This window comes from Perognathus longimembris, chromosome 4, assembly GCF_023159225.1.
Source record: "Perognathus longimembris pacificus isolate PPM17 chromosome 4, ASM2315922v1, whole genome shotgun sequence".
NCBI lineage: Eukaryota > Metazoa > Chordata > Mammalia > Rodentia > Heteromyidae > Perognathus > Perognathus longimembris.
In genome coordinates this window covers 270,912-297,899 of record NC_063164.1, presented here as the reverse complement: position 1 = coordinate 297,899, position 26,988 = coordinate 270,912, and the positions used below count along the sequence as shown (strand labels likewise).

General features: G+C 46.8%; 2 protein-coding genes across 2 annotated transcripts in view; one reads left to right on the top strand and one right to left on the bottom strand.

The window, feature by feature from the left end:
• The window catches only part of Thap4 (THAP domain containing 4), a 38,850-nt gene extending 32,100 nt beyond the window's left edge, over positions 1 to 6,750 (bottom strand). The window contains exons 1-2 of the mRNA XM_048344343.1: positions 6,554 to 6,750; positions 2,407 to 3,563 (exon numbers count right to left, since the gene is read on the bottom strand). Coding sequence (XP_048200300.1) covers positions 2,407 to 3,563; positions 6,554 to 6,630 — 1,234 coding nt within the window. The 5' untranslated portion in view covers positions 6,631 to 6,750. The remainder of the gene's footprint in view (positions 1 to 2,406; positions 3,564 to 6,553) is intronic.
• Positions 6,751 to 7,082: 332 nt separating this feature from the next.
• The window catches only part of Atg4b (autophagy related 4B cysteine peptidase), a 32,738-nt gene continuing 12,832 nt past the window's right edge, over positions 7,083 to 26,988 (top strand). Inside the window, exons 1-3 of the mRNA XM_048344346.1 lie at positions 7,083 to 7,240; positions 24,527 to 24,628; positions 24,767 to 24,838. Of these exons, the coding sequence (XP_048200303.1) occupies positions 7,231 to 7,240; positions 24,527 to 24,628; positions 24,767 to 24,838 (184 nt within the window). The 5' untranslated portion in view covers positions 7,083 to 7,230. The remainder of the gene's footprint in view (positions 7,241 to 24,526; positions 24,629 to 24,766; positions 24,839 to 26,988) is intronic.

Sequence of the window (26,988 nt, the reverse complement as noted above, 5' to 3'; positions counted from 1 at the left end):
CAATGTTGATAAAGTGAGGACTACTTATTTGGAAAAAATTATACTTAGTTACAAACTTTGGAAGTCCAAGAACAGAAAAATATACAAGAAGCAACATTAAGTGTGAGAACTACAAAAATGCAACCTAATTTTAAGGATACAGTGTCCTTGTGTACTAACTGGACTCAACTGGACTGAGGCTGCTCTTCTCAGGCAGGCCTGGAAACTTATCTCTTAGGTTTTGCCATTTCTCTGCCTGTCCAACAGGCCCTGAAACTCACTCTGCCTTTAAGTGTTAATCATATGCTCACTGACAATAGATGAAATGAACAATGCAGTAAGAAAATGCTTTCCTGGGAATGTGGCTTAGTGGCAGATGCTTGCCTAGTATGCATGAAGTCCTGGGTTCGATTCCTCAGCACCACATAAACAGAAAAAGCCAGAAATGGCACAATGACTCAAGTGGTAGAGTGCTAGCCTTGAGCAAAAAGAAGCCAGGGACAGTGCTCAGGCCCTGAGTTCAAGCCCCAGGACTGGCAAAAAAGAAAGAAAGAAAGAAAATGCTTTCCTCATATGTATATAACAAAGGACCTTGTCATTAACAGAGTATTTAAAAATCAAGTTTTAAAGTACTCAACAGTAAAATTGGGGGAAAACCAGAAACATAGCAAGTATATATTATTCTATGTGTTTACACAGGGATAAGTATATGTTTGTAAAAGTAAAGTAGGTGGTCCAAAAGACTACATACCACTGTGTGTGTATGTGTGTGAGAGCACATGTGTGTGCACGTGCACCAGTACTGGGGCTTGAATTACATTCCTTGCACTATCACTTAGCTTTTCTGCTCATGATTGGCACTCTACCACTTGAGGCAGACCTCCACTAAAGCATATATATATTTTTTCTATTACAAGATACACCTTTTATTTCTTTCATAGTTCTGGAAAGGGGATGACCACTAAAGCATTTTTTTTTTTTTTTGCCAGTCCTGGGGCTTGGACTCAGGGCCTGAGCACTGTCCCTGGCTTCCTTTTGCTCAAGGCTAGCACTCTGCCACTTGAGCCACAGCGCCACTTCTGGCCATTTTCTGTATATGTGGTGCTAGGGAATTGAACCCAGGGCCTCATGTATACGAGGCAAGCACTCTTGCCACTAGGCCATATCCCCAGCCCTGGAGATGGAATCTCTAAAGACTTTTTGACTCAGGATAGCTTTAAACCTCAATTCTCAGATTTTATCCTCCTGATTTTAAGGTTATAGAAGCCACTAGTACCCAGCTGCATTATTATTATCATTTTGCCAGTCCCGGGGCTTGAAATCAAGGCCTGAGCACTGTCCCTGGCTTCTTTTTGCTCAAGGCTAGCATTCTACCACTTGAGCCATTGTGCCACTTCCTGCCTTTTCTGTTTATGTGGTATTGAAGAATCGAACCCAGGATTTCGTACACAATAGGCAAGCACTCTACCGCTAGGCTTCATTCTCAGCCCCCGGCTGCATTATTAATAACAGCAAGAAATAAAGCCTAGAAGGTATGTAAAATGGAAATTCCTTTTTTTTTTTTTTTGTTTTGTTTAAGCCAGTCCTGGGGCTTGAACTCAGGGCCTGGGCAAAGTTCCTAAAGTTTTTTTGCTCAAGACCAGTAGTACTCTACTAATTGAGCCAGAGCTCCACTTTTGGCTTTTTTTTGGTAGTTTAGTGGAGATAAGAATCTCACAGACTTTCCTGCCTAGGCTGGCTTCAAACTATGATCCTTACATCTCAACCTCTGGAGTAGCTAGGATTACAGGAGTGACCTACCAGTGTCTGGCTCCTATAACTTTCATTTATTTATTTTGTTGTCATGGGGCTTGAACTGGGGGTATGGGCACTGTCCCTGAGCTCTTCAGCTCAAGGCTAGCCCTCTACCACTTAAGCCACAGCACCACTTCCAGGTTTTTGGTGGTTAATTGGAGATAAGGGTCTCACGAGCTTTCCTGCCTGGGCTGGCTTTGAACTGTGATCCTCAGATTTCAACATCCTGAATAGCTACAATTATAGGCATGAGCCACCAACACCTAGCTTCCTATACTTTTCTACTTAGTCTGTTTTATTTTCCTTGAGACCCTTACATGGCTAGAACTATGTTCAAGTAAGAGGGTAAGAGAAGCAGACCTCCCACTTTCAAGCACTTCGTGCTGAATAGTGCAGGCCTCCCTCACTGTATGGGAATGCTAACTCCTCACATGTACACAGTCTCTTGTGATTGCAAGTGAGATCGGACCTCTAACGTGGTTTCCCTGGCTTTGTGAAGTGTGGCTACTAGCAGAGCCCCTCCTATCACTCCAGAGACTGTGTGGCCACAGAAGACTCAGGGACTGAGCTACGTTTCAGGAAGAACCATTCTAGCTAGTGGAAAGCAGGGGCGCGCGCGCACTGGGTACTGACCACAACTGGGGGACAGCAGGCCACTCAGGTAGGGGAAGCTCACTCTCCTCAGCTCATCCAGCTTCTCCCGTAGCTTGCGCACCTGGCTATCAGAGCGGCTGACCCTCTGTCGAAGACTCTTCAGCTCACCATTCTTCTTTTCCACCTGTTCCCTCAGGCAGCACACCTGGCTCTTATTCTGCCGAGAGGAGAAGCAGTACGAATGCAGTGAGTCGATGAGCTTGCAGGCCCCAGATGCCGACAGGATAACCTCATTGATGGACATGGGGCTGGCGTCACTGTGCTCGCTCTGCACAGCTTCTGCAGCTGGCTTTGGGGTAACATCATTTGGAGGGGCAGAGGAGCTCTGGGAAGGCTTCTGAGGTGTTGCTGTGAGTGATGAACTCGGAGGGCTATGGGCCACACTCTTGTCGGGCCCAAGGTTATTCCCGCTGCAGCTTGGCTCCACATCTCTTTTCTGTCGCTTCCGGTCTATGGGATCTCGAGGGACAGATGGCCTCTCTCGAGTGTGCTTGGAGGAGAAACTGTAAGAATGAAGAGAACCTATAAACTTGCAAGCCCCAGACCCTGGCGGGGTAAAGTCGTCCATGGAAATACCACTCTTGTCGGCCCCGCTCATGTCAGTAGAGGAGGTAGCATTCTGATGGCCAGCCTCTGCAGCAGACACTTCTACCTCTGCCTGGCTGCCCACCACAGGAGCGATCATTTTGACTCCTGGAGTTCTTTCCGAAGACTGCTGCTCTTGCTCCCAAGTGACATCCTCCGTGATGGCCTTGGGTATTGTGTCACCTTGAAAGGCAGGTCGCTTCAACTTGTGTGACTCTGGCTTGGCCATCAGATTTTCACCAGAGGAAGAGGAACCTGTGGCTCCTTTCCCAGCTATGGTGTTTGGGTGTCCCCTCACACTCCCTGAGGCCTTGCTGGTGTCTTTTCTCCTAGCTCGGCCATGGCCTCCAGCCCCTCTCTTCTCTGAGAGGTGGAAAATGGAGGGCACTGCAGTGGGCTTGAGCAGGCGGTGCTGGTCCTCCAGCCTTTTGGAGAAGCTGTCTTTGGTGAAATGTTCACTGCAGAGGAATGAATACTTAGTGGGGGTCCAGTTATCCCTCTGAACAGCTTTTAACCACTGGATCAGGCGTTTTGAGTCCTTTAAGGGGAATCTGTGGGACAAATGACACAAATAATTAGAAATTATTAAATATCTCTTCCAGGTGAATGAGGATGAATATGGTCAAAGAAGTTCATCTCAATTCTGAAAACAAAACAATGAAACCTTTTCAAACTTTAAGGACCTTAAGACCATCTTCTATTGCAAGTCATTACTGGAATGGAAAGAAAGAGGAAAGCCTTCTGCTTCCTCTTCACGAGCCAGAGTCACAGGGCAGATAGAAATGAAGCACATGGGCCTTGCCAGCTGTGGCAAATGAGTATAGAGTGTGCAAAGAGGCAGGGTAGCATCTGATCAACAGAAAATAACTGAGAAGCTGACCGTTACCAACCCTCCTGGTACCTAGAAGGTAGGACAGTGGGCACTAAAACAGGAACTGCTGACTCCCTTACTGGGAAGCTAGGAAGTGACTACCAGAGATGGGAGCAAGAGGCCAGGAAAACATCCCAGTATCCAGCCTGGTGCAAGCCCTAGTTGTGGCCCAAACAGCTGAGAACATAGGAACCAGCTTTAGACTAGGTCTCAAAAGCTATACTTCCTTGATCCTATGTGCTTCTACCACAAGAGACACCCAGCTGGATGAACTCTAAGGGCATTATACTGAGAGAAATAAGCCAGTCACAAGAGGACAAATACATGTACTTCAACAAACACAGTAGGATTCTGATACAGGATACTGAGAATAGTCAAATTCATACAGACAAACTAGAATAATAGTTGCCAGGGGATGGGGGAGGGGCAATTGGGGCAGTGTTTAATAGAGACAAGAACTTCCACTTCATAAGACAAAAAGAGTTCTAGGAATGGATGGTGGTAATGGTTACTCAATAATATGTATGTGGGTTGGGAATATGGCCTAGTGGTAGAGTGCTTGCCTCTTACACATGAAACCCTGGGTTCAATTCCTCAGCACCACATATATAGAAAAGGCCAGAAGTGGCGCTGTGCCTCAAGTGGTAGAGTGCAAGCCTTGAGCAAAGAGAAGCCAGGGAGAGTGCTCAGTCCCTGAATTCAAGCCCCGGGACTGGAAAAAAAAAATGTATTTAGTCCCACTGAACCGTATATACCAAAAATGCAAGTCTATGAAACTCATTTCCTCCCTCCCTCCCTTTTTGTTTTTGCTGGTCCATGAGCTTGAATTCTCTGGCCTGGGCTCTGTCCCTGAACTTCTTTTGTTCAAGGCTAGCGCTCTACTACTTGATCCACAGAGCTACTTCTGGCTTTTTCTGAGTTACTTATTGCAAATAAGGGTCTCACAAACTTTCCTGCCTGGTCTGGCTTTGAACGAAAATCCTCAAATCTCAGCCTCTGGAGTAGCTAAGGTTATAGGCATTAGCCACTACCACATGGCCCGCCCTCCCTCCCTCCCTCCTCTCTCTTTTTTTTTTTTTTTGTTGGTTGTGGAACTTGAACTCTTCAGCTCAAGATTAGTGCTCTACCACTTTGAGCCACAGTGACACTTCCGGTTTTTCTGGTGGTTAATTGGAGAATAGTCTCACTGACTTTCGTGCCCAGGCTGGCTCTGAACTGCGATCCTCAGATCTCAGCCTCCTGAGTAGCTAGGATTACAGGAGTAAGCCACCATGCCAGGCTGGCCCATGAGATTCTTATCTCCAATTAACCACCAAAAACCAAGAAGTGGACTGCTGCCTCAAGTGGTAGAGTCCTATCCTTGAGCAATAAATGCCCAGGAACAGTGCCCATGTCTAGAGTTCAAGCCCCAGGACTGTCATAAGAAAAAATAAGAAAAGGGCTGGAGGTGTGGTTCAAGTGACAGACTGCTTGTCTAGCAAATCCAAGAATTTTATTATGTGGATTATGCCGTAATTAACTAGTCTCTTGAGATTCTGAATGCCATTTCTTCTTTACTCCCTAAGAAAGGTAATTTAATAATCATTTTTTCAATAAGACAAGATATGGATTTAAGAAAACTCAAACCAAACTGCACACTGGGGAACCAAAGGTGGCCGCAGTAGTCAGGATGGGTCCTAACAGGATGGATCAGGCAGCCTGACCCTCAAGGGTTTATGTGCCTGCCTCCTAGGAACCCAACTCAGACATCTTTTGCCCTAAACCAGGTTAGGCCCTTTTGTAAGGCCCACTGTAGCCTTTCCTGCAACGTTTCGCCTCGTTTTCAAAATCAGTAACACGACCGGGGGACAGGCGCTGCGCACCAAGCTGTCAAGAAAGCACCCTGGCAGCCGTGGAACCTCGCTTACCAGTTCTTTGGGTAAACTAACAACCAGAGAGTTCGGGCAAACGCCGAGAACTTTCAATGAACAACACGTGCCAGTTCCCATCTTCGAAACTCAATCCCAAGCACCGTGGAACGCAAGCACGAGCAAAGCGGATTCCGAGACACAGTCCCCCGGCTCCCCTTGGCGCGGACCCCCTCGAGTGCGGAGACCACAAGCCCCAGGGACGCGGCCGCAGACCCCCTCCCAGAGCCCCTCGCCCGTCCCGGCCTGCACGGCCCGGAGCCCCGGGAGGCGCGGGCGGCGGATCCCGGCCGGCGGCTAAGGCTGGAAGCGGAGCTGCGCCCGCGGGGCCACCGCGCCTCCCGCGCCCCCAGGAGCCGGGTCCCGGGCGTGCGGGAGGACAATTCCCCCGAACACCCGAGGCCTGGGGACCCGAGACCAGGGCCGGCGGACCAGGGCCGGAGGCCCCGCGGACCCGCGTAGAGGGCCGGGCGCACCCTACACGGGGCCCCGTCGCCGTGCGTGAGTTAAGCAAGCGGTGGCCCGGGGGCCTCCCGGTGGCCCCGCTGCCCGCGGCGCAGCTGCGACGGCCCAGGGCGCCCGGCCCAGAGACGGCTGCCGGGCCAAGGTCACACAGCGTCGGGCCGCCGCCCTCCGGGATCCTCCGCCGCACCCAGCTCCGCGCCCCCAGCCCGGCCCCGGCGTCCGGCGCGCGGCCTCAGTTTCCCCGCGGGCCCGGCTGGCCAGGGCGGGGGCGTGGCGGGCCGGGCGGCGGGCCGCGTACCTGTGGAAGGAGACAGCGCGCTTCTCGCCTTTGCCCTGACGGTTGGAGCAGTTCACGGCCGCGCAGCAGATCACCATCGCGGGCTCCGGCCCAGCGCGCCGCCGGGCTCTGGCCCTCGCCGCCCGCCCGCCGGTCCGGCCCGCCCCGAGGGAGCGCGGCGACACGGCTCGGGACGTGGGCCGCAGCTGCGCCGTACGGCAAAATGGCGGCGTGCTGCCGCCCGCCCCGCGCCGCGCTCGGGCAGCCAGACCTCGGCGCGGGGCCGCGGGGCGTCGCGGCGACAGCCAGGCGGGCGGGCGGACCGGCGGACGGGCGCAGGAGCCGCCCAGAGTGTCGAGTCCGTCCGGCGACATGCGCGAGCGGTCGTCCGTACGACAAGATGGCCGCGCCCTCCCGCCTGTGCCCGTCGCGCCGGACGGGCCCCGGGGTCCTCGGAAGGGGCAGCGCCGCACCTGGCGCCGGGGCCCCGTCAGGGAGGCCGCGGCCCCACCTCGGACCCCCGGCGTCCGGCCCCGCCTCTGCCGCCGCGCCGCCGTACGCCGAGATGGCGGCGCCCGCGCTTCCGCCGCTCGCGCTCGGCTCGGGAGGCGCGCTTGGCCCCTGCGGCTTCCCGTCGCCTCGTCTGCCGGCGGCCTGTCGGGGCGACGCCAGGGTCAGTCCGCGGCCGGCCGGGGAAGATGGACGCAGGTGAGGAGGGCGGGAGTGCGGACCCTCGCGGCGGCGCTCGCAGGGTCGCCGAGCCCCGGCCTGCCGCCTCTCGAGGCTCGCGGGAACGGAGGCAGCGGGCGGCGTTCGCGGACGGGCGCGTGGGGCGGGCAGGCCGCCCCTCCGCCCCGCTCCCGGCCCCTGTCACTCCGGCCGCCGGCCTCCCTGGGCCGCTGGCGCCCCTTGAGACCCCCAGGCCGGCCCCGGGCGTGGGTCCGCGGGCCCGGCGCTGGGAGCGCGGGCGGGCGGGCGGGCGGGCGGCGGCCCGGGGAGGGCGGCGGCCTGCGGAGCCTGCGGGCCTCCGGGCCTCGCGTCTGTGGCTGCCCAGGGCGGGCGCGCGGGGCCCGGCGGTCGGTAGAGTCGGGCCTGGCCCTGCCGAGCGAAGCAGTGGAGCTCTGTAATTCGTTTAAAGTTGTCGGTCGCTGCTCCAGAAAGGGCAGCACACACATTTTTTGTTTTTAAATTCAGTAATCTGCAGATGTTCCAGGACTTTCCTGCGACTGGAAGGCAGACAATGGAGCTGTCTAACCCTGTTTGGACTTCGTGGGTCCCCTAAGCACCTACGTGTTGCAGTGGGGGTGTTGGGGTGTTTGCCGGTCCCATCATATCTCCATTTTCTTCTGTTGGCAAGATTCTTTGGAGATGAAAATGTGTACCAAACACATCCTTTGCCCGTAGCCTTCGAAACATTTTTTCACAATGGCTCTCCTTTTCAGCTCCAAAAAGCTTGGGTTTTAAAGTTTTTGGTAGGAACGACTTTTCCTTTTCTGTAAAGAAAGGCTGTGTCACCTGGTCTGATTCTACCTGCCATCCTGAATGACATTGCATTTGTTTGTTTCTTCTGCTGGCAGCAGCATCATACATGTGCTTAAATCTTAGTTGGGAATAATGTGTAGTTAGTATGCCTTTGAAAGTGGTGTGCTGTTCATCACTTAAGTGTGTTAGGTGATCAGCGGAAGCTGGACCCCGGACTTCCCAAGGGCAATTCTAATCAGATGCATTTGGTGAGGCTTTATTTATTTCTTTACCAACAAATATCAGACACCCCTGTTTGCTGGGGGCTTGGAGTGGAAGACTTAAACCCATTTATTTATCTACTTTTTAGGTATTGCTGTTTGAATGCCTAAGGCTGTTCATATAAGAGAAACAGCTAAGGTGGAAAACATCGTTTACATCAGGCATATTACCAAATTTCACATAAATGTAAATAATATGAATACAACTGTGTGGTCACTTGATAGTACTTTAATAGGACACTTAATGGTACTAATGGGGTCAAAGTAGAAAAGAAGTGGGCGGGGAATGTGGCTTAGTGTTAGAGTGCTTGTGTGAAGAACATGGGTGAAGCCCTGGGCTCAATTCCTTATTATTGCAGTAAACAGAAAAGCCAAAAACAGTGCCTGTGGCTCAAGTGCTAGAGTGCTAGTCTTGAGCAAAAGAAGCCCAGGGACAGTATTTAGGCCCAGAGTTCAAGCCCCTGGACTGGCAAAAAAAGGTAGAAAAGAATTTGCATTTGAAGGCCTGTGTTGACATTGATAAAAACATTATTTGAGGAGGGGCTGGGAATGTAGCTTAGTGGTAGAGTGCTTGCCTAGCATGCATGCTTCCTCAGCACCACATAAACAGAAAAAGCCTGAGGTGGAAGTGACTTGGCACAAGAGGTAGAGTGCTAGCCTTGAGCAAAAAGAAGCCAAGGACAAGTACGCAGGCCCTGAGTGTAAGCCCCAGGACTGGCAAAACAAGCAAAAACAGCATTTGAGGAGCTGGGCATTGGTGGCTCAGGTCTGTAATCCCAGCTACCCTGGAGGATGAGTTCTGAGGATTGAGGTTGGAAGCCAGCCTGGGCTAGAAATTCCATAGGACTCTTACCTCCAATAAGTCACTCAGAAAAAGCTGAAAGTGGTGCTGTGGCTCAAATGGTAGAGTGCTAGCTTTGTGCAAAAGAAGCTCAGGGACAGTGCCCAGGCCCTAAAGTCAAGCCCCAGGAGGGGCACAAAAACAAAACAAACAGAAAGGACATTTTTAGGGCAGAGGTGGAAAACCCCTGACTGAGCTGTATTAGGCAACAAATAATTTGGTACATGAAGGGACAGATAGCATATTTCTGTTAGGTACCATAGGCTGCCTGCCTATATTGATGATTTTGTATGACCCAAGGATGATGTTGTAAATATACAAATGGCCCTTGGCAGAAAAAAGGTTTCCCACCTGTTTAAGAATTTGATGAGATGATTTTCCTTCTGATGTAATGCTGAATGTCCTTTTATGGTCCACTCCCCTCTGATTCCTGGAGTCCTTTGAATATTGTTTTCTTCAGCACATGTAGTAATTTTTGGTGGTTCTTATAAATGTTCATCCCCTAAGCTACATCTGTTATTGACTGCCAAGTACGTATGCCTGGCATTGTTCTAGACCCTAGGACTAGATAAATGGACAAAACAAGCTGGCAACAAGCCAGGCGCCAGTGGTTTATACCTGTAATCCTCACTACTCAAGGTCACTGAGATCTGAGGGTCACCGCTTGAAGGTAGCCTGGGCAGGGCAAGAAAGTTTGAGAAACTCTTTATCTCAAACTGCCAAAAACCTGGAAATGGAGCTAGCTGCATCTTAAGTGATAAGAGTCCTAGCCCTGAGCAAAAGAAGCTCAGGGGCCATGCCTAGGCCCTGAGTTCAACCTGTAGGACCAGCACCAAAAAAGAAAAAAGAAATGGATAAAACAGAAAACACTGTGATTGTGTTGCCATTTCCCTGGAGACCAGGCATGAGAGTCAAGAAGTGTTGAGTGATACAGGCCCTGCTATAGTGGATTGGAAATGTAGCCACAATGGCTAGGAAAGGTCTCATTTTGAAGGTTACATTCTGACCAAGACCCAGAAGTGGTGCAGGAGGAAGGGCAAGTAGACTGACTTAGGAGCCACCTAGTGTGGGTGTGCCCAAGTCCTGAGAAACTATAGAGTGGAGGGTGGCCAGATGACTTAGCTCTTCATTTGTCAGTGAGGTCTTGTGCTTATCTTCTGAATAGGACAGTGGTCCTTTGGAAGGTATTGAGGGAAGCAACATTATTAGACTGAGGTTTAACTAGGCCAGGCTTTCTTTGAGAATGGTCTACAGAGGAAATGTTAGAAGCCAGGAGATCAAGTAAGATGTACCTATAAGGCAGGTAAAGAGATTTAGATTAGGGTGGAGAAAAGCCTTGGCTTCTTGTGTTTGGTAAGGCCAAGACAATAGGATTTGTTTACAGGTTAGAAATTGAAAGAAGGGTAGAAAAGAAGTGAAAGATAGCAGGGTTTCTTGACTGAGCTGAGAAACTTAGATGAGGAGGACCTGCTTGGTGGACAACGGTCAGGACTTTGGTTTTGTGTGTGATGAATGTGAGGTGGCTGCCAGATGTGGTGTTTGGAGATCTTTGGTTCTATAGGCTTGAAGCTAAGGGAATAGGCTAATGCCAGAGGTGTGCAGGATGCTATAGCAGATGAAGTCACTTAGGATCCGAGGTCACTTAGGACCCGAGTGTGGACCAGGAAGGAGCGGATGTGGGGAAGTGACAGGCAAATACAGTTTAGTTGTGTTCTCTACTCATCCCCAGCACTGTTTTTAGAAACAGACTCCTGATTCTAAGAGCCATTGCCAGCTAAGACCTAAGTAGCTACACTGTCTACTACTTGGGAACAAACTAGTGTGTGATGCTGGCATTCCCTTTGCTGCTTCACATTGTGTCTGTCATGTGATTGGTAGTTGGTGAGGCAGAACTTCAGTGAACAACTTAAATCTTGCCCTGCTACACGTTGTGCGTTCCTAGTTCAGACATTCAGAATCCAAAATGCTCCAAAATCTAAAACTTTTAGTGCTGACTTAATGCCATAAGTGGAAAAATTGCACACCTGAGCTCACACGACAGATTGCTGTAAATGTAACATACACAGGGCATTGTATTCCATCCACAGTACTACATAAGGGAAAGATATACAGACAGACACTGACTCTCTTTTGGCATTCATCCCAACATTTGGGAAATAGAGACAAGAGCATCACAAGTTCAAGGTCAGCCTGGACTATACAGCAAGATCATGTCTCAAACAATTAAAATAACCTACAATCATACTAAAAGTATTTTTTGATTTTTAATTGTCAAGATAATGTACAGAGGGGTTACAGTTACATACTTAAGGTAGTGAATACATATATATATTTCTTATCATACTTGTTACCTCCTTCCTCATTTTTCTCCCTCCTTCCCTCTCCCCAACCCACCCCCCTCGCTTTCTTCATTTAAAAAAAAAAAATCTTCCCCTGATGAACATTGTCAAACTAGTCTACAATGCTAATGACCTCTATGACCTCTATGATTATTCACAATAAAACAATTCCTTCCAGATCGGGTGACATATACATATACATTTCTTTCCTTTTGCTTAGTGTAATCCGTTCCTTCTTTTTTTCCTCATTTCTTCCCTCCTCCCCACTGCCCTTGAGTTACTTAGTTTGCTCTCATCAGTGTCCATTGCAGCCGTTGGACCCTTTCTACTGTATTTCCCCCTCATTTCCCACTCATTCTGTGTCCTCCCAGCTTCTTTCAGATGTGCATGTGTATATACCATATGTGAGAGTATAGGGTGCTTCCCTTTGCTTCCTTATCTTTGGAGTTCCTTTCAGCCTGGATATTAATTTATGTACATATGAATTAGCATTTGTGTTTTACTTAAAAGTATTTTTTAAAATAAAATTACTTTCAGGTTGTATGTGTATAGATGAAACATAAATGAATTTTGTGCTTAGATTTCTGACCTATTCCCAAGGTATATCTATAAAAATACTTCAGAATCTGCTCCTAAACATTCTGGGTAAAGAAGCAATCAACATGTACAAGAATTGCTGTTTATAGGGGCTGGAAATGTGGCTTAGTGGTAGAGGGCTTGTCTAGCCTGCATGTAGCCCTGGGTTTGATTCCTGAGTACCACATAAACAGAAAAGGCCAAAGTTGTGCTGTGGCTGAAGTGGTAAAGCATTGGTCTTGAGCAAAAGATGCTCAGGGACAATGAATGCCCAGGCCCTGAGTTGAAGCCGTAGGACTGGCAAAAAATAAAAATAAAAAAAGAATTAGCGTTGATACATAATGTATCTGTTAACAGAAGATATTAGTGACTGAGAAAGGCTTGCTTGCTACAGAGCAGTGGGTTTTAATGTGGGCGATGCCCAACATGTTCACTAAAGCAGTTTTCTAGTTTCCTGATGTTTAACCAATGTTTTTAACCTTTTCATCTACATGCAATCTGTTTTAAGCTTGGTTTTTTCAAAAGAAGAAGAAAACTCTTCTGCTAAATTTACTTATAAAGTATAATCTTGAAGAAAAATATCCTTTGTATTTATTTTTTTGAGATAGGATCTCCCTGTTCAGTCCAGGTTGACTTGGAACCTGGGGTCCTCCTGCCGCAGCCATAATAGCGGTACACCATCATGCCCAGTCCAAAAATATCTTAAAGATGAGATTCATTACAGACAACTCTAAAAACTGTCTTCATGGTTGTATATTTTCAAGGTTCTCCTTGTTTGGGTGACAGTATAGTTTGTCCTAAGTGGGAAGAAGCTAAATTCATTGAGCACCATATCCTATTTTTCTCTCTATCACATTAGTACTGCTAAATCACAATACTTTTTCTTATGGATTGCCATATTAACAAAGTACTTTCTGCTGCTTCTAGTTGTGAAACAAGCTCCAGGAACAGGGTATAAAATCCATGCACTTGAGGTGCCATGTTTTGCTAGGATGGAGAGTTTTTTTTTTTTTTTATCATCTTGCTCCTCCTCTGTGTCAAATTCAAATCTTTTCTCAGGATCCTGGAGACTGGTTTTTCTTCAGGGTTGCTTTCTTTATTTGATGAACCATATGCACTGCTTCATAAGTGATGTGATGTGGTGTGTAAAGGTGAAATTATAACAAAGGCTGGGCCTTTGGGTTAGGGAATGTCTGTGGAGAAGTACAGAGGTTGCTGGCTTCAGACAGAGTAGAGCCCAGAGAGCAGAGTCCTTATGCTGACCAGTCTGTGAGAATGATAGTGAGCCTAAATTTTGTACTTGCCATTAGTTCTCACAGGATTGGGCAGAGCTGGTGATGTTATTCTATTTTCTAGGCTTGCACTCTACCACTCAAAGCCACAGCACCACTTCTGGCTTTTTCTGTTTATGTGGTGCTGAGGAATCGAACCCAGGGCTTCTTGCATGCTAGGGCAGAAGCCAGCCTTCCCACTATGTGGGCAAATAGGCTCAAACATCCTTGATGTTTCACCCTGAGAAATTAGCACCAATGCTATAGGGACTCCTACTAGAAGGATGAATGAATAGAGGATCTCTTACCCTTTGACCCCTCATATATGCTGAGGACAGGAAAAAGGCTCAGTAGGTGTCTCTGACCAGACCCCACTTTATTTAGGCACACTTATAGTAAAAGCTGAGGATGACACAGTGAATGTGTGTGCCTATGCGCGCGCTTGCACATACACACACGTATTCTATCAGGAAGGAAAGTCATACCTCCACTCCTGGCATTTTGCTTTTTCAGATTTGTCTACTCAGACTTGCTTCAAACTTCAATCCTCAGATCTCAGCCTCCTGAGTAGCTGGGATTATAGGCGTGAGCCACCAGTGTCTGGCTAAAATAACACTTTTTTTTTTTTTTTTTTTGCCAGTCTTGGGGCTTGAACTCAGGGCCTGATCACTGTCCCTGGCTTCCTTTTGCTCAAGGCTAGCACTCTACCACTTGAGCCACAGCGCCACTTCTTCCTTTTTCAACATATGTGGTGCTGAGGAATTGAACCCAGGGCTTCATGTATATGAGACGAGCACTGTACCACTACGCCATATTCCCAGCCCCCAGCCATGTCTTTTTTTAAGGAAAAGTTATGTACTTGAATTTAGTTTTTCTAAAAACTGACATTTGTTCATTTCTTTTTTGCATTGTACTAGTTGTCAACACTTCAGTTTGGCAACAGATAAGAATCATTCTTTTTTTGTAATTTATTTATTAAACAAAAAATTTTGACAAGGTGTTGTGCAAAAAGGGTACAGTTACATAGTAGGGCAGTGTGTACATTTCTTGTGATATCTTACACCCTGTTTTTCTTTCCCTTCCCTAGGTCAGGTAGACATATATATATATATAATACACAATGTACCAAGAACACATACAGTAGCCACGTGGCCTACGCCAAAGAAAAATTCGCCTAGGGCTTTAAATGTAATGTCGACATTAGACAATATGTCGACAGTAGTCTTATATGAACGTACATACATAGCTTTTGAGCTATTGTATTCCACTGAGAAGTCAATTTTTGACCTTTATATGTTGAGTAGTTGTTTGGTTTTAGTTACAAAATGTTGGGTCACTGACCCAATCCTGTGGGAAATACCATTTGACAAGCAGTTTTTGGTTTCACAGACCTGGTCTCTACTGTCTCTCCGTCACCCCATCTTAACAGTCATATATCAGGGAGATCATGCCCCATTGTTTTCTGTGTTCTAGGCTTGTCTCGCTCAACATTATTTGTTCAAGTTCTGACCATTTCCCTGCGAATAACAATATTTCACCATTCCTAATCGCTATGTAGTATTCCATTGTGTATAGGTAGCATATTTTTTGGATCCATTTATCTGTGGAGGGGCATCTGGGTTGATTCCGTATTTTGGCTATTGTGAGTTGTGCAGTGATAGACATGGAAATGCAAATGTCTTTTTGATATCTTGGGACCTGCTGTTCAGGATAGATGCCTAGGAGTGGTATGGCTGGGTCATAGGGTAGGTCTATATTGAGCTTTTTGAGAAACCTCCATACTGTTCTCCAAAGTGGTTGTACTAATTTGCACTCCCACCAACAATGGAGAAGGGTTCCTCTTTCCCCGCACCCCCTCCAGCATTTGTTGTTGCCTGAGTTCAGAGTATAGGCCATTCTAACTGGAGTGAGGTGGTGAGGTGGAGTGAGGGTTGTTTTTATTTGCATTTCCTTTACTACCAGGGATGTTGAACATGTCCTCATATGTTTCTTTGCCATTTTTATCTCTTCTCTTGTGAAGTCTCTCTTTAGCTCCTTTGCCCATTTCTTAATTGGTTTACTGGGCTTGGAGGGGCTTAGTTTTTTGAGTTCTCTGTAGTTGACCGATATTAGGCCTTTGTCTGTTGCTGTGCTGGTAAAGATCCTTTCCCATATGGTTGGCTGTCTTTCCATTTTGGTGGCTATGTCCTTAGCTGTGCAGAAACTTTTTAATTTGTAGTAGTCCCATTTGTCTAGTCTCTCCCCTATTTGTTGTGCCCCTGGGGCTATATAAGAATCATTCTTGATGGCATCTTATCTCTGGTTCTATGGTTAGGAATGTCTTCAAGGCTATGTGCCACAGTTTCCTGTGGGCAGCAGAAGGGTGAGCAAGGTCCAGCCCCAAGGAGGGTGTGGTGGGAGGAAGCGTGTGCAGCATGTATAGCATGTCCACTGCTAGTCCTGAGGCAAGTGTGACTTACTCCAGTGGAGGGCAAGGTGGAAGTCTGGATATTTTTCTCCACAGAAGAGCCATGAACAGAGGGGCAACATTGAGTGCTGCTGCTTTGTGGTGCCTGTGAAGCTGGCAGTAGCAAAACTTTATGGTTTCACTCCCCCACCCCCCACCCTGCACTGGCTACTGGTTAATGGCTCTGCACAACCCATAATTTTCATGATTACAGTGGGAGATTTGGTGATGTATTTGAAGTTAATGGAGTACCTCTTATTATTTTCACTCTGAAGTTGGCTTCCTCATCTATAACATTTGCTAATAAACCTAAGAAATATGCATGCTCTGCATTTTGCTCTTCATTGGTAAAGTCTCAATTTCAAAGCTGCTCAGGCATACTTTCAGAGTGAGCCTTTTTTTCTCTGCTTTCTTGTCAATTAGAGTCCTTCCTTTATTAACTATCCTATTTATCTGTCTACCTGCTTCCCCTTCTTCCCCTCCTTATCAATATCTATAGCTTGTCTGTATGGATCTTAACTGACTCAGCAATGTGATCCTTTTCCTTATGGCAGGTTTTTTCACCTCTCTGGGGCTTCCAGGTAGCAGACCCTGACTTACATTAAAGCTGATTCCTTGAGAGGGCTCAGACATCAGGAGAGTATTCCAGCAATATGGAATTGCTCTCCTGCAGTATTGTTAATTGACATTTCACAGGGTTGTTTTTATCCTTTTCCCTTCAGAATAAACTTTCTGGGTTGTGTCTGTTGGATAAAACCTAGAATTCAATGAATAGCAGTGATTTCTGAAGACCAGAGGTAGCTTTAGAGAGCAGGGACATCATGATATTGTTCAGCTTCTTGAAAAATAGGCATGATCTTTAATTCATTCCAACTTAGCTTTTGTAATCATGTGCAGAAATGATGTTATATAAAAACCAGGAGGGACAAAATTGAACTTTGTTCAAGATCTCTGAGCAGCATGGTTGGCATGTCTCTGAAAGCAGACAGGAGTAATAGGATGGAACCTATTGCTATGCTCCAGAGCCCCAGCAGAGTGCCTGCATGCTCACCATCAGTACAGACTGTCCACCCTCTGCGTTTGGGGTATTTGCAGTACTTCCCAGCCTGTGACTGGAAAGTAGCTGCATACAATTAAACCTTATGGGCAAAGTAAAGATACATGCATCATCAACCTGTGGTAATGACACCAGCTGACACTAATACCCTTCTCTTCTGGCAAACACTGCCCAGGAAGTCTTTCATGGAAGCATCACAGGTGTGTGGGAAAGCGTCCTATTATCTCATTTTATGGACAAGGGATTTTTCCACACTCGGAAGTTGGACAAATGGTTCAGGATCCTAAAGCCTATGAGTGACCTGGCTGGTATTTAAATCCTGACTGCCAGGTACCACAACTGGCACCTGCTCCCTGCCTTTTCAAGAGAAGTGTGAACATTATAGGAATGTGCTCACTGTGTTCACTATCACAGCAGGCGTGTTTAGGCACCCTAACAAGGTATGTACGTTACCTATGGTATCAGCTTACATGAGATCAGTAAAGATTGAGTAGAAATCTGCGTTGATGTGGAATGTAAGACAAAGATGAGGAAACCACAGGTATGGTATGATGCTGTCTCTTTGCATAAACTAGCACATGGACTCACAGCCTTAGGTGATTTCTGTATTCTTTTTTTTCAAAGGGTCGTCATTACTGGGTATAATACATCTATAATCCCAGCACTTGGGAGACTGAGGCAGGATAATCTCAAGTTCAAGGCTAGCCTGGGCTACATAGCAAGACTCTGTCATTCATATATAGATAGACAGAGAGACCAGGCTACTGTCATTCATACATAGACAAAATTAACATGTACTTAGTTATCACAATAATATGACATTGTTATCAAAATGGGCACACATTTTCAGAACTTGGAGGTAGAGGCAGGTAGGAGGATCACAAATTCTAGGCCTGCTGGGGCTACACAGTGAGGCCCTGTCTAAAAAAATACAGGAACACATAAGAAAATCAACTCAAATGTCTGGAAGCTCATGTAGCATCTTTGGTTTTGAAAAGGCCCTGTAAAGTTGCAGGTGAATGGTAGAGTGGCTGAGCACCATTGAAGTGTGGGACAGTAGAGAGCTTTAACGTTCAAGATTCTCTGAGGAGCAGCTGGAAGGATGTAGAGCTGTGGCCCAAGTAGTGGAGTACTGGGCCTTAAGCAAAGAAGATAAGAGACTGTGCTTAGTTGAGTTCAAGCCTCAAGCCCCAGTATCAGCAAAAAAAAAAAAGAAGAAAAAAAAAGCAGCTGGAGGGGTGATGCTGTTGTGCCAAGTCGCGAAACCACCACCAAGCAGACCACCGAGACTCAGACATTCCGAAATGCAAAAGCAAGGCAAGGCTTTATTTAAGCGAGCTGCAACTCGGGCCTTGTCCTACCCACCAACACAGCGGAGGTTAGGAGGGAGTCCCGAGCTGTGATTACACAGGGCTTATAAAGGCAAAGAACAAGGTTACAACAATCAGGTGTTCAAGCAAGCAAGATTAGGACAAAGGTACAAATCTGATTGGCTCAGGGTTCGATTCTAAAATGGGGTTCACGTGGTAAAATGGGGCCTGACTTCAAAGTGTGGCACTTCATTTCCCCCTTTTTCTTTTTGGTACCTTGGGAGCCAATCATGGCTCCATTCTGTCCATTTCAATGGCTTGCATGTCTAGGGGATGATATAGAGGTAAGGCATGGGCCAGTAGGGCCCAGTGTAGTAACCAAAGGGCCTGTCACCATTTCTTACAAGTATAGTCTCTGTACCTCTGTTTTGTTTGCCTCTAGTTTATCCTGCCTCATCTTCCCAAAAACAACTCTGGTCCCTCGGTTTTCTAAAGGGGGGCTGATGGGTGAAGATCAATCATCTTTAACTTCTTCAGGCTGACTCAGGGGCGTTGACCTTACCTAGCCAGGAACCTATAACCTTAGTCTACTTTACCAAGGGACTGCAGGATTACTGCAAACTGAAAATTAACTTTCAGCTATACAGACTTACCATTAGCTGTATAGTGTTTAATATCCAAATGTAAGCAACAAAATAATACACAAACTTCTCAGCTGTGCTCTAAGGGTCGGGTGGCTATACCTGTATTCCTGAGCAAGCCCAAAACTACCTAAAATAAGGGGGTCACCTCACTTTGGAGTGAGCTGCCAAAATAACATCAACACTAGCCAGGGTAGTAAGGAAAGAAGGCAAAAAGAAAATTATAACAATATTCAGTCTAACTTTCTTTTCTTGAGGCGAAGGAGAAGCGGCTGAGTTGGGTGCTTGGAGACCTCCCATGTTCCACCACGGTAGTAGTCGTCCAGGGCAAAGGGGTCAGCTGGCCTGGCATGGAAGCAATGAACCCAAGTGGCAATGCCGTCTAGGGTTCCTTCCACCGTGGTTATAAGGATTTCAGTCCCCTGGTCTGAATAAATGGGGGGTAGGGACAGAAGCAGAATCATATAATGCCTTAAGTTGGGGTCACATTCTTGTGCATGAGCTGCAAATAATCTAGTTTACACAAAAATTCAGCATCATCCAAATCAGCAAGCAATTCAGTCTGAAGGCTAGGGATAATGGGCTGGGGGGTACCTGTACATTATTTCAAAAGGAGTAAAGCCAAGCTGATAGGGAGAATTTCTTACTCTAAGCAGAGCAAAAGGAAGGAGTGACACCCTGTCTGCGCCAGTCTCTAAGGCCAATTTAGTTAAGGTCTCTTTTAGAGTCCGATTCATTCTCTCTACCTGTCCTGAACTCTGGGGTCTATAAGCACAATGCAATTTCCAAAAGCTGCGGCTATTCCCTGACTTACTTTTGAGACCAAAGCCTGTCCATTGTCTGACCCAACGGTGGATGGGTAGGAAATCCTACCTGGGTAGGATTTCTTCCAGGATCTTCTTAGCCACTACATTCGCAGTCTCATGCTTTGTTGGATAGGCTTCAACCCATCCTGAACAGGTATCTACAAAAACTAGCAAATATTTGTAATTTCTGTGAAATCTACTTCCCAATACACACCTGGCCTATTCCCACAGAGGCGAGCTCCTTTAGTAATCTGTTGATTGGGGGCATTGGCAAGCTGACAGGCCTTGCAATTGTTAACAATATCTTCAATAAGTTGATCTCCTTGTCTAATTTTCACTTTGGAGTGTCGGAGCAAGTCCTGCATTTTTCGAGTTCCCATGTGAGAAACTCAGTGGATTCTCTTAAGGATCCCCTTACCCAGCCCTTGTGGCAGGATAAGTTTCCCTTCACAAGTTTTCCACCAGTCATTGTTTCCTTCTCTGTCCAGGGGTTTGTGGGCCATGGGAATTTTCTTTATCCACTCCAAGTCTTCTTGGGAATACTGGGGTACAGGAGGCAAAGCTCGTGGCCCTGGGTCTACTAAAGTCTGTTCCCAGGAACTCTAACTTGTCTGGCTGATTTAGGCACAGGGATTTTCAGTACAGTCTCTTTACGTGCATCTGACAGCCAACGCTTGCCCTCTCTTAATATGAAGCCCAGATAGGTGACTTCAGGTTTACAAATTTGTGCCTTTTAACATTCTAGTTTGTAAAAGCTTTTTCCTGACTGGCTGGGGAACTGATCTCTGATGACCTAAAATAATTACCTTTACAGGCCTTTAACAGATCTCAATAAGGACACAATCTCAGGTCTACAAGCTTTCTTTCCTAAACAGATGTATCAGCTTAAAATTCTCACTGCCAGTCAGAGCTTTGAGTAAATGCGGGAGGGGGGGGTGTGAGATTTTAATCTATCCTCTCATTTGACAAACTTACCCTTACTAACCACTATCACAGATGACTGGCAAGTTCCTGCCCAGTAGACAGACATGGGCATTGGAAAGGCATGCTTATGAACTATTCTTCTAGGACTTCCCGGCTTTGATTAACTTGAAAGGCCAAACAGGAGTGACTCTAGGATCTGACACCATCTCTGCCATCCAAGCAGTGGCTTAGTGCCTCTGGATGCTCCATCACTTTTGTCCCAGGAGGAGTGACTTTCCACTGGACTTGGACTCAGGGCCTGAGCACTGTCCCCCAGCTCTATAGCTAAAGACTAGCACCCAACCACTTTGAGCTCCACACAACTCCGTTCCCAGCACTCTGCTGGCTGATTAGAGACAAGTCTTTCACAGGGACCTTTCTTTGCCCGGGCTGGCTTCGAACCGCAGATTCAGATCAGTGAGTCTTATAAGGGGCCACTTTACTCCAATTATAAGCAACAAGGTGGTCCACACAGAAGTAGTTTTTAAGCATGCTCTCTTACCTGGAACTTATTAAGGGCCAGTATTAGATCTCCACAAACTAGTAGGAATCACCTGTGCTTCTCTGTGGGCCTGCTGGAAATTGTTACAAAAAACCTACAAAGAAGCTGGAATGGCAATTAAACATTTTGTTAGCCATAATTCTCCTTTTCTCACTTTGCAATAATTATTTAGGACAATTTTACTTCCAAATTTCTTATCTAGAAATGTATTCATGATTTCCAAAGCCTTTTTTTTTTTTTTTTTTTTGGCCAGTCCTGAGCCTTGGACTCAGGGCCTGAGCACTGTCCCTGGCTTCTTCCCGCTCAAGGCTAGCACTCTGCCACTTGAGCCACAGCGCCACTTCTGGCCGTTTTCTGTATATGTGGTGCTGGGGAATCGAACCTAGGTCCTCGTGTATCTGAGGCAGGCACTCTTGCCACTAGGCTATATCCCCAGCCCTTCCAAAGCCTTTTTAACACTAACAACATTTTAGCTTTTATCTGCATCGGAAAAACTGAAGCTCACAGGTGCCGCCCTTTTTCTATGGGCTGCGTGTTTCAAAAGAGCCTCTTTTTTTTTTTTTTTTCTTCAGTCCCAGTTACTGCATGGCATGAGACCTTTGAATTTTTCCTTAATGCAAGAATTACAATTAGAAATACTTATCCATTCAGCTTTCCAATATATTAGTGAGAAACATTGGCCCATTTTGCCATTTCTTCCTACATACATAGAGTTAATGAGAGTTTACTTATATCCCCATTAGTTTAGTGTATATATATATATATATATATCCTTTTAAATCCAAATTTCTGACACTTAGCTCTGATTTTTTTTTAAATTTTAATTAAAGAACCCTGAGAAATCCTTTAAAGCATTTGGTAATGCCCAAACTTGATGACCCTTTGACTTTAAACTTAAACTTAGTTTTGCATCATACTGCAGTCTTGAACATGTTCACACTCACACATGCACACACACATACATTTTCAAAAAATCTTAAAGTGCGCTGAATAAGCATCGACTGTACATTTTAAGACAAAAACCTTTAACAAATGATTTTAGCATTCTCCAGCCTCATTTTCCAGGGCTTGATAGTTTTAGTAAAACATTTTTAGTCTTAGTAAAACATTTTAGCGCACCAAACAATTTTCTGCTTAAGAAGGCTGGGTGGGGGTCCCCCTAGAGTTCTTTTTTTGCGGACACTCTCACTGATAGACTGATTGTGGGCTGTCACCTGTACATCTTTCCAGTGAGCTAAATCAAGTCCAGGGGAGTGGAAGGAGCGTTCCCCATCATCCGTTTGTCAGTCAGGCACAGCGCAAGAAAGAAACACACAAAAATAATCACAGGCACTAAGACCAGACAACACTTACAGACAGACTTAGGGAGCCGCGGCTTACAGGTTCAACTGTGTCTCTCCTGCTCCTGTGAGGGGCACACCACACAGTCTCACTGTCTCTCTCCTGCCCCTGTGAGGGGGCAGACCACACAGTCTCACTCTGTCTCTCCTGCCCCTGTGAGGGGGAAGACCACACAGTCTTGAGGCTCTCTCTCTCTCCCGTTCCTGTGTAGGAGTGGACCAGACAGCCCCGAATATAGAGTGGACTAGACGGGCGCCCGTTAGAAGGGCCTCCCGGTCCAGTCCTTCAGGTTCAGGGTGGTAGTGGGAAGCCTGAGCCCCCTTTGGAGGGCTTGAGGTGTCCCCCAAGTCCCCCAGGACTGCCCATATGAGCGTGTCCACTCCATCTGGTCCTTTACTACCTACAGGTTCAGATTCAAGCGGCTGGCCTAAACAGAAAACAAAACTACAAATCACACAGACACAGACACACAGAATAAACAGCCCTATTTTCTTACCTTCGGAGTCTGGGGTCTCGGGGGTCTCTGGGGCCATCCCGGATGAAACCCCAAATGTTGTGCCAAGTCGCGAAACCACCACCAAGCAGACCACCGAGACTCAGACATTCTGAAATGCAAAAGCAAGGCCAGGCTTTATTTAAGCGAGCTGCAACTCGGGCCTCGTCCTACCCACCAACACAGCGGAGGTTAGGAGGAAGCCCCGAGCTGTGATTACACAGGGCTTATAAAGGCAAAGAACAAGGTTACAACAATCAGGTGTTCAAGCAAGATTAGGACACAGGTACAAATCTGATTGGCTCAGGGTTCGATTCTAAAATGGGGTTTACGTGGTAAAATGGGGTTTACGTGGTAAAATGGGGTTCATGTGGTAAAATGGGGCCTGACTTCAAAGTCTGGCACTTCAATTCCACCATGAATGTTATGTGTATTTCTACTCATGGGCCTCTGGGTTGCATAACATGCTGCTGTCCAGTACCTTGTCTCAGAACAAGCAGATATTCGGTAGCCATATGGTAGACAGGAGGACCCTGGGCCTTTCTCACTTCTTAGTTGAAACAAAACAGCTAAGATGGTGGTCTGACCTTGTTGTAGTGGTAGTTATTTGGTAGTGGCCTCAAAGACATCTTCCAGGCTTTAATCTTTTTACCTCTTGGTTCCTTTGAATACTTCTCAGAGGGGTCCTCCTCCCAGTTTCCTACCCAGAAGTAGCACCGTATCCTTCTTTGGCTAACTTCCTAGCAAAGAGATGGGGTGAACTAAATAAAATCCCATAAACTCAGTAAGGCTCTGCTTTCTTCACCACAGCTGCACGTGCTGTAGGGTGACCTTGGGAAGCTGTAGGCTAACCACAAATGCTTACTCCACTTGTTTTTTATGGCCTCTAGTCTGAAGAGACAAATGAGTAGTTCGTTTACTTTTGTCCTTAGGTTTGTAACATTTTAAGTCTTAAGCCATTTATTTATTTATTTGTTTGTTTGTTGTTCCTCTTGTGCTGGCTCTATCTCTTCCCACCCTGTAAGCTGTCATCCTGTCTTGGTGGCTTTGATCTGACTCTAGTCCCCACTCCCTAGCAGACTCCAGTCCCTCCCTGCTCCTTAGCAGTCTCCAGTCTCTCCCTACTCCTTACCAGACTCTAGTCCCCATTGCCTAGCCGACTCCACTCCTTCCCCACTCCCTAGCAGTCTCCAGTCCCTCCCTACTGCTTAGCAGACTCCAGCCCCTACTTCTTAGCAGAGCAGCTGTCCCATGGGCTGTTCTGTGTAGTCACACATATTTGTTCACTAAAACTATTGGAAGTGCTGACATGGGGTATGCTGTTTGTTGCAAGAATCTAAATTGGAATCTATCTTCACAGAAACACTATGGATGTTCTCTGTGGTATTATTTTATGCCATTAAGAAAATCAGGGGGCTGGGAATATGGCCTAGTGGTAGAGTGCTTGCTTCATATACATGCAGCCCTAGGTTCAATTCCTCAGCATCACATACATAGAAAAAAAGGCCAGAAGTGGCGCTGTGGCTCAAGTTGGCAGAGTGCTAGCCTTGAGCAAAAAGAAGCCAGGGACAGTGCCCCAGGACTGGCAAAAAAAGAAAGAGAAAAAAAAGCAAAGAAAGAAAGAAAGAAAAGAAAAACATCAGATGTATCTCTTTGGTTTCCACAGCCACTCTGACCTATGACACTCTCCGATTTGCCGAGTTTGAGGATTTCCCTGAGACTTCAGAGCCTGTTTGGATCCTGGGTAGAAAATACAGCATTTTCACAGGTACTGGTCTCACTGGAGCCACTCTACTCTGCTGCAGAACACCTCTTAAGATAGTGATTGATGTCTGTTAACTCTCCTATGATATCTGACTTACAAATTGAAGGCTTTATGTGTCTTCCTCTTTTAAACAATCCCTAGAGAAGGACGAGATCTTGTCTGATGTGGCGTCCAGACTGTGGTTTACGTATAGGAGAAACTTTCCAGCCATTGGTAAGCACCCACTTTTCTACAATCTACAGCTCATGCTTCAGAAAGGAGGAAACCTTACACTTAACAGGTTTTAACTCCATGCCAGATACCTCATTTTATCCCCAAAGCAACCCTGGATAAAATAAATTGTCTGGAGTCCCCCACCCAGTAGTGGCAGAGCTCAGCTCCAAACCTACGCCCCTAGTTCTTGCTAGGCAGTGATGTTTTCTGCCAGCAAACCACAGCTTGTTACTAGAGCTTAAAGTCAGCCTTAAGGGTCATGACAGTATTTTAAACATGTTGAAGCAGTGTTGGCCATAGTAAGATGGCATTTTGGCTCAGAACATTTTGGGTTCCAGTGGTATATGTAAGTGTGTCCTAGGTTGCTAGTACCATGTGTTTTTCATACTTCACTGTGGGAAGACTGAAGAGCAAGGTTATATAATATGCTTTCATGTGACATTAAAGTACATTCTATTAAAAGTGATTCTTGGCCAGATGCTAGTGGGTCCCGGTATAATCCTAGCTATTCAGGAGGCGAAAAATCTAAGGATCACAGTTTGAAGCCAGTTCTGGCAGAAAAGTCTATGAGACTCTCATCTCTAGTTCACCAGCAAAAAAAAGTCAAGTGGAGATGTAGCTCAAGTAGTAGAACATCAGTCTTGAATGAAAAAAGCAAAGAGACAGTGCCAGGTCCTGAGTTCAAACCCCAGTACTTGTACTGGTGCATGTGGGCACACATACATATACACACACTCATAGTGATTCTTTTTTTTTTTTTTTTTTGCCAGTCCTGGGCCTTGGACTCAGGGCCTGAGAGCACTGTCCCTGGCTTCTTTTTGCTCCAGGCTAGCACTCTGCCACTTGAGCCACAGCGCCACTTGTGGCCATTTTCTGTATATGTGGTGCTGGGGAATTGAACCCAGGGCCTCATGTATAAGAGGCAAGCACTCTTGCCACTAGGCCCGAGCCCCATAGTGATTCTTTATCATTGTGTACTCTAGAAGTGGATGGAGGTTAGAGACCTGTTTTCAGCCTTGCCTTTTATAGCCAGAGACCCCTAGACTGGCCATTAGGACCAGGCTGATACTGTATTGCCCCTATGGCCAGGTTCACAAGTTGGTTCCTTCTGTAGATGGAACCTTCCCTTTTCATTCTTTCTCCAAAAATGAAGTGGATGCATTGGCTTCATGTTCTAAAACACTCAAGAGAAATAAGATCCACAGGTTAATGTTTAGTAATTCATCAGATAGGGTATGGGGAGAGTCATTCAGTCTATAGATCATAGATTCCAATATCATAGCTTCTCCAAACTTCTTTTTTTTTTTTTTGCCAGTCCTGGGCCTTGGACTCAGGGCCTGAGCACTGTCCCTGGCTTCCTTTTGCTCAAGGCTAGCATTCTGCCACTTGAGCCACAGCGCCACTTCTGGCCGTTTTCTAGATATGTGGTGCTGGGGAATTGAACCCAGGGCCTCATGTATACGAGGCAAGCACTCTTGTCACTAGGCCATGTCCCCAGCCCTCCAAGCTTGTTCTTTACATGGCCCTGGTCCCTGGTGACCACTTTGGGTTCAGGGGAGGAGAGCAGGGCCAGAGAGGTGCCTTTGTTGTGGAGGAAACAATTGTGGTCTCGTGTGGCGAGTGTCTTCTCTGCATGCTGCAGAAATGACTTGGTTGTTATTAGAAGTGGGGTGAGGGTGATAGGAGGAATGTTCACTCCAGTGCCCTGCAGGCTGTGCTGTGCTCCTGTGTGGGTGGGGCTTTTACTGAGGAGACAGAGGTGGGGAAAGGCAGGCCAGGCCCGAGTGCCTTGTGCTCTGTCACCTGGCTCTCCCTGCACCACAGTGTAATTTCACCAGCTTTGTGTACCTTCACCAGCACAGTGTGCCTTTGCCAGCACAGTGTACTTTCACCAGCGTGGTGTAGCTTCACTAGCACAGTGTACCTTCACCAACACAGTGTACCTTTGCCAGCATGGTGTACCTTTACCAGCACAGTGTTCACCCTACTTTCTCATCATAGCTCTACCATGGCATTCCACTGAACTCTGAAGGCCAACAGGGTATTTTCCACATGTTGGGTACATTTTGTCATTGGAGCACGTACTGTCTTTCTGGACTGTAGAAGTGGACATGGAATGGCAGGGCCTGGGGCACATGTGCTAGAAGTAT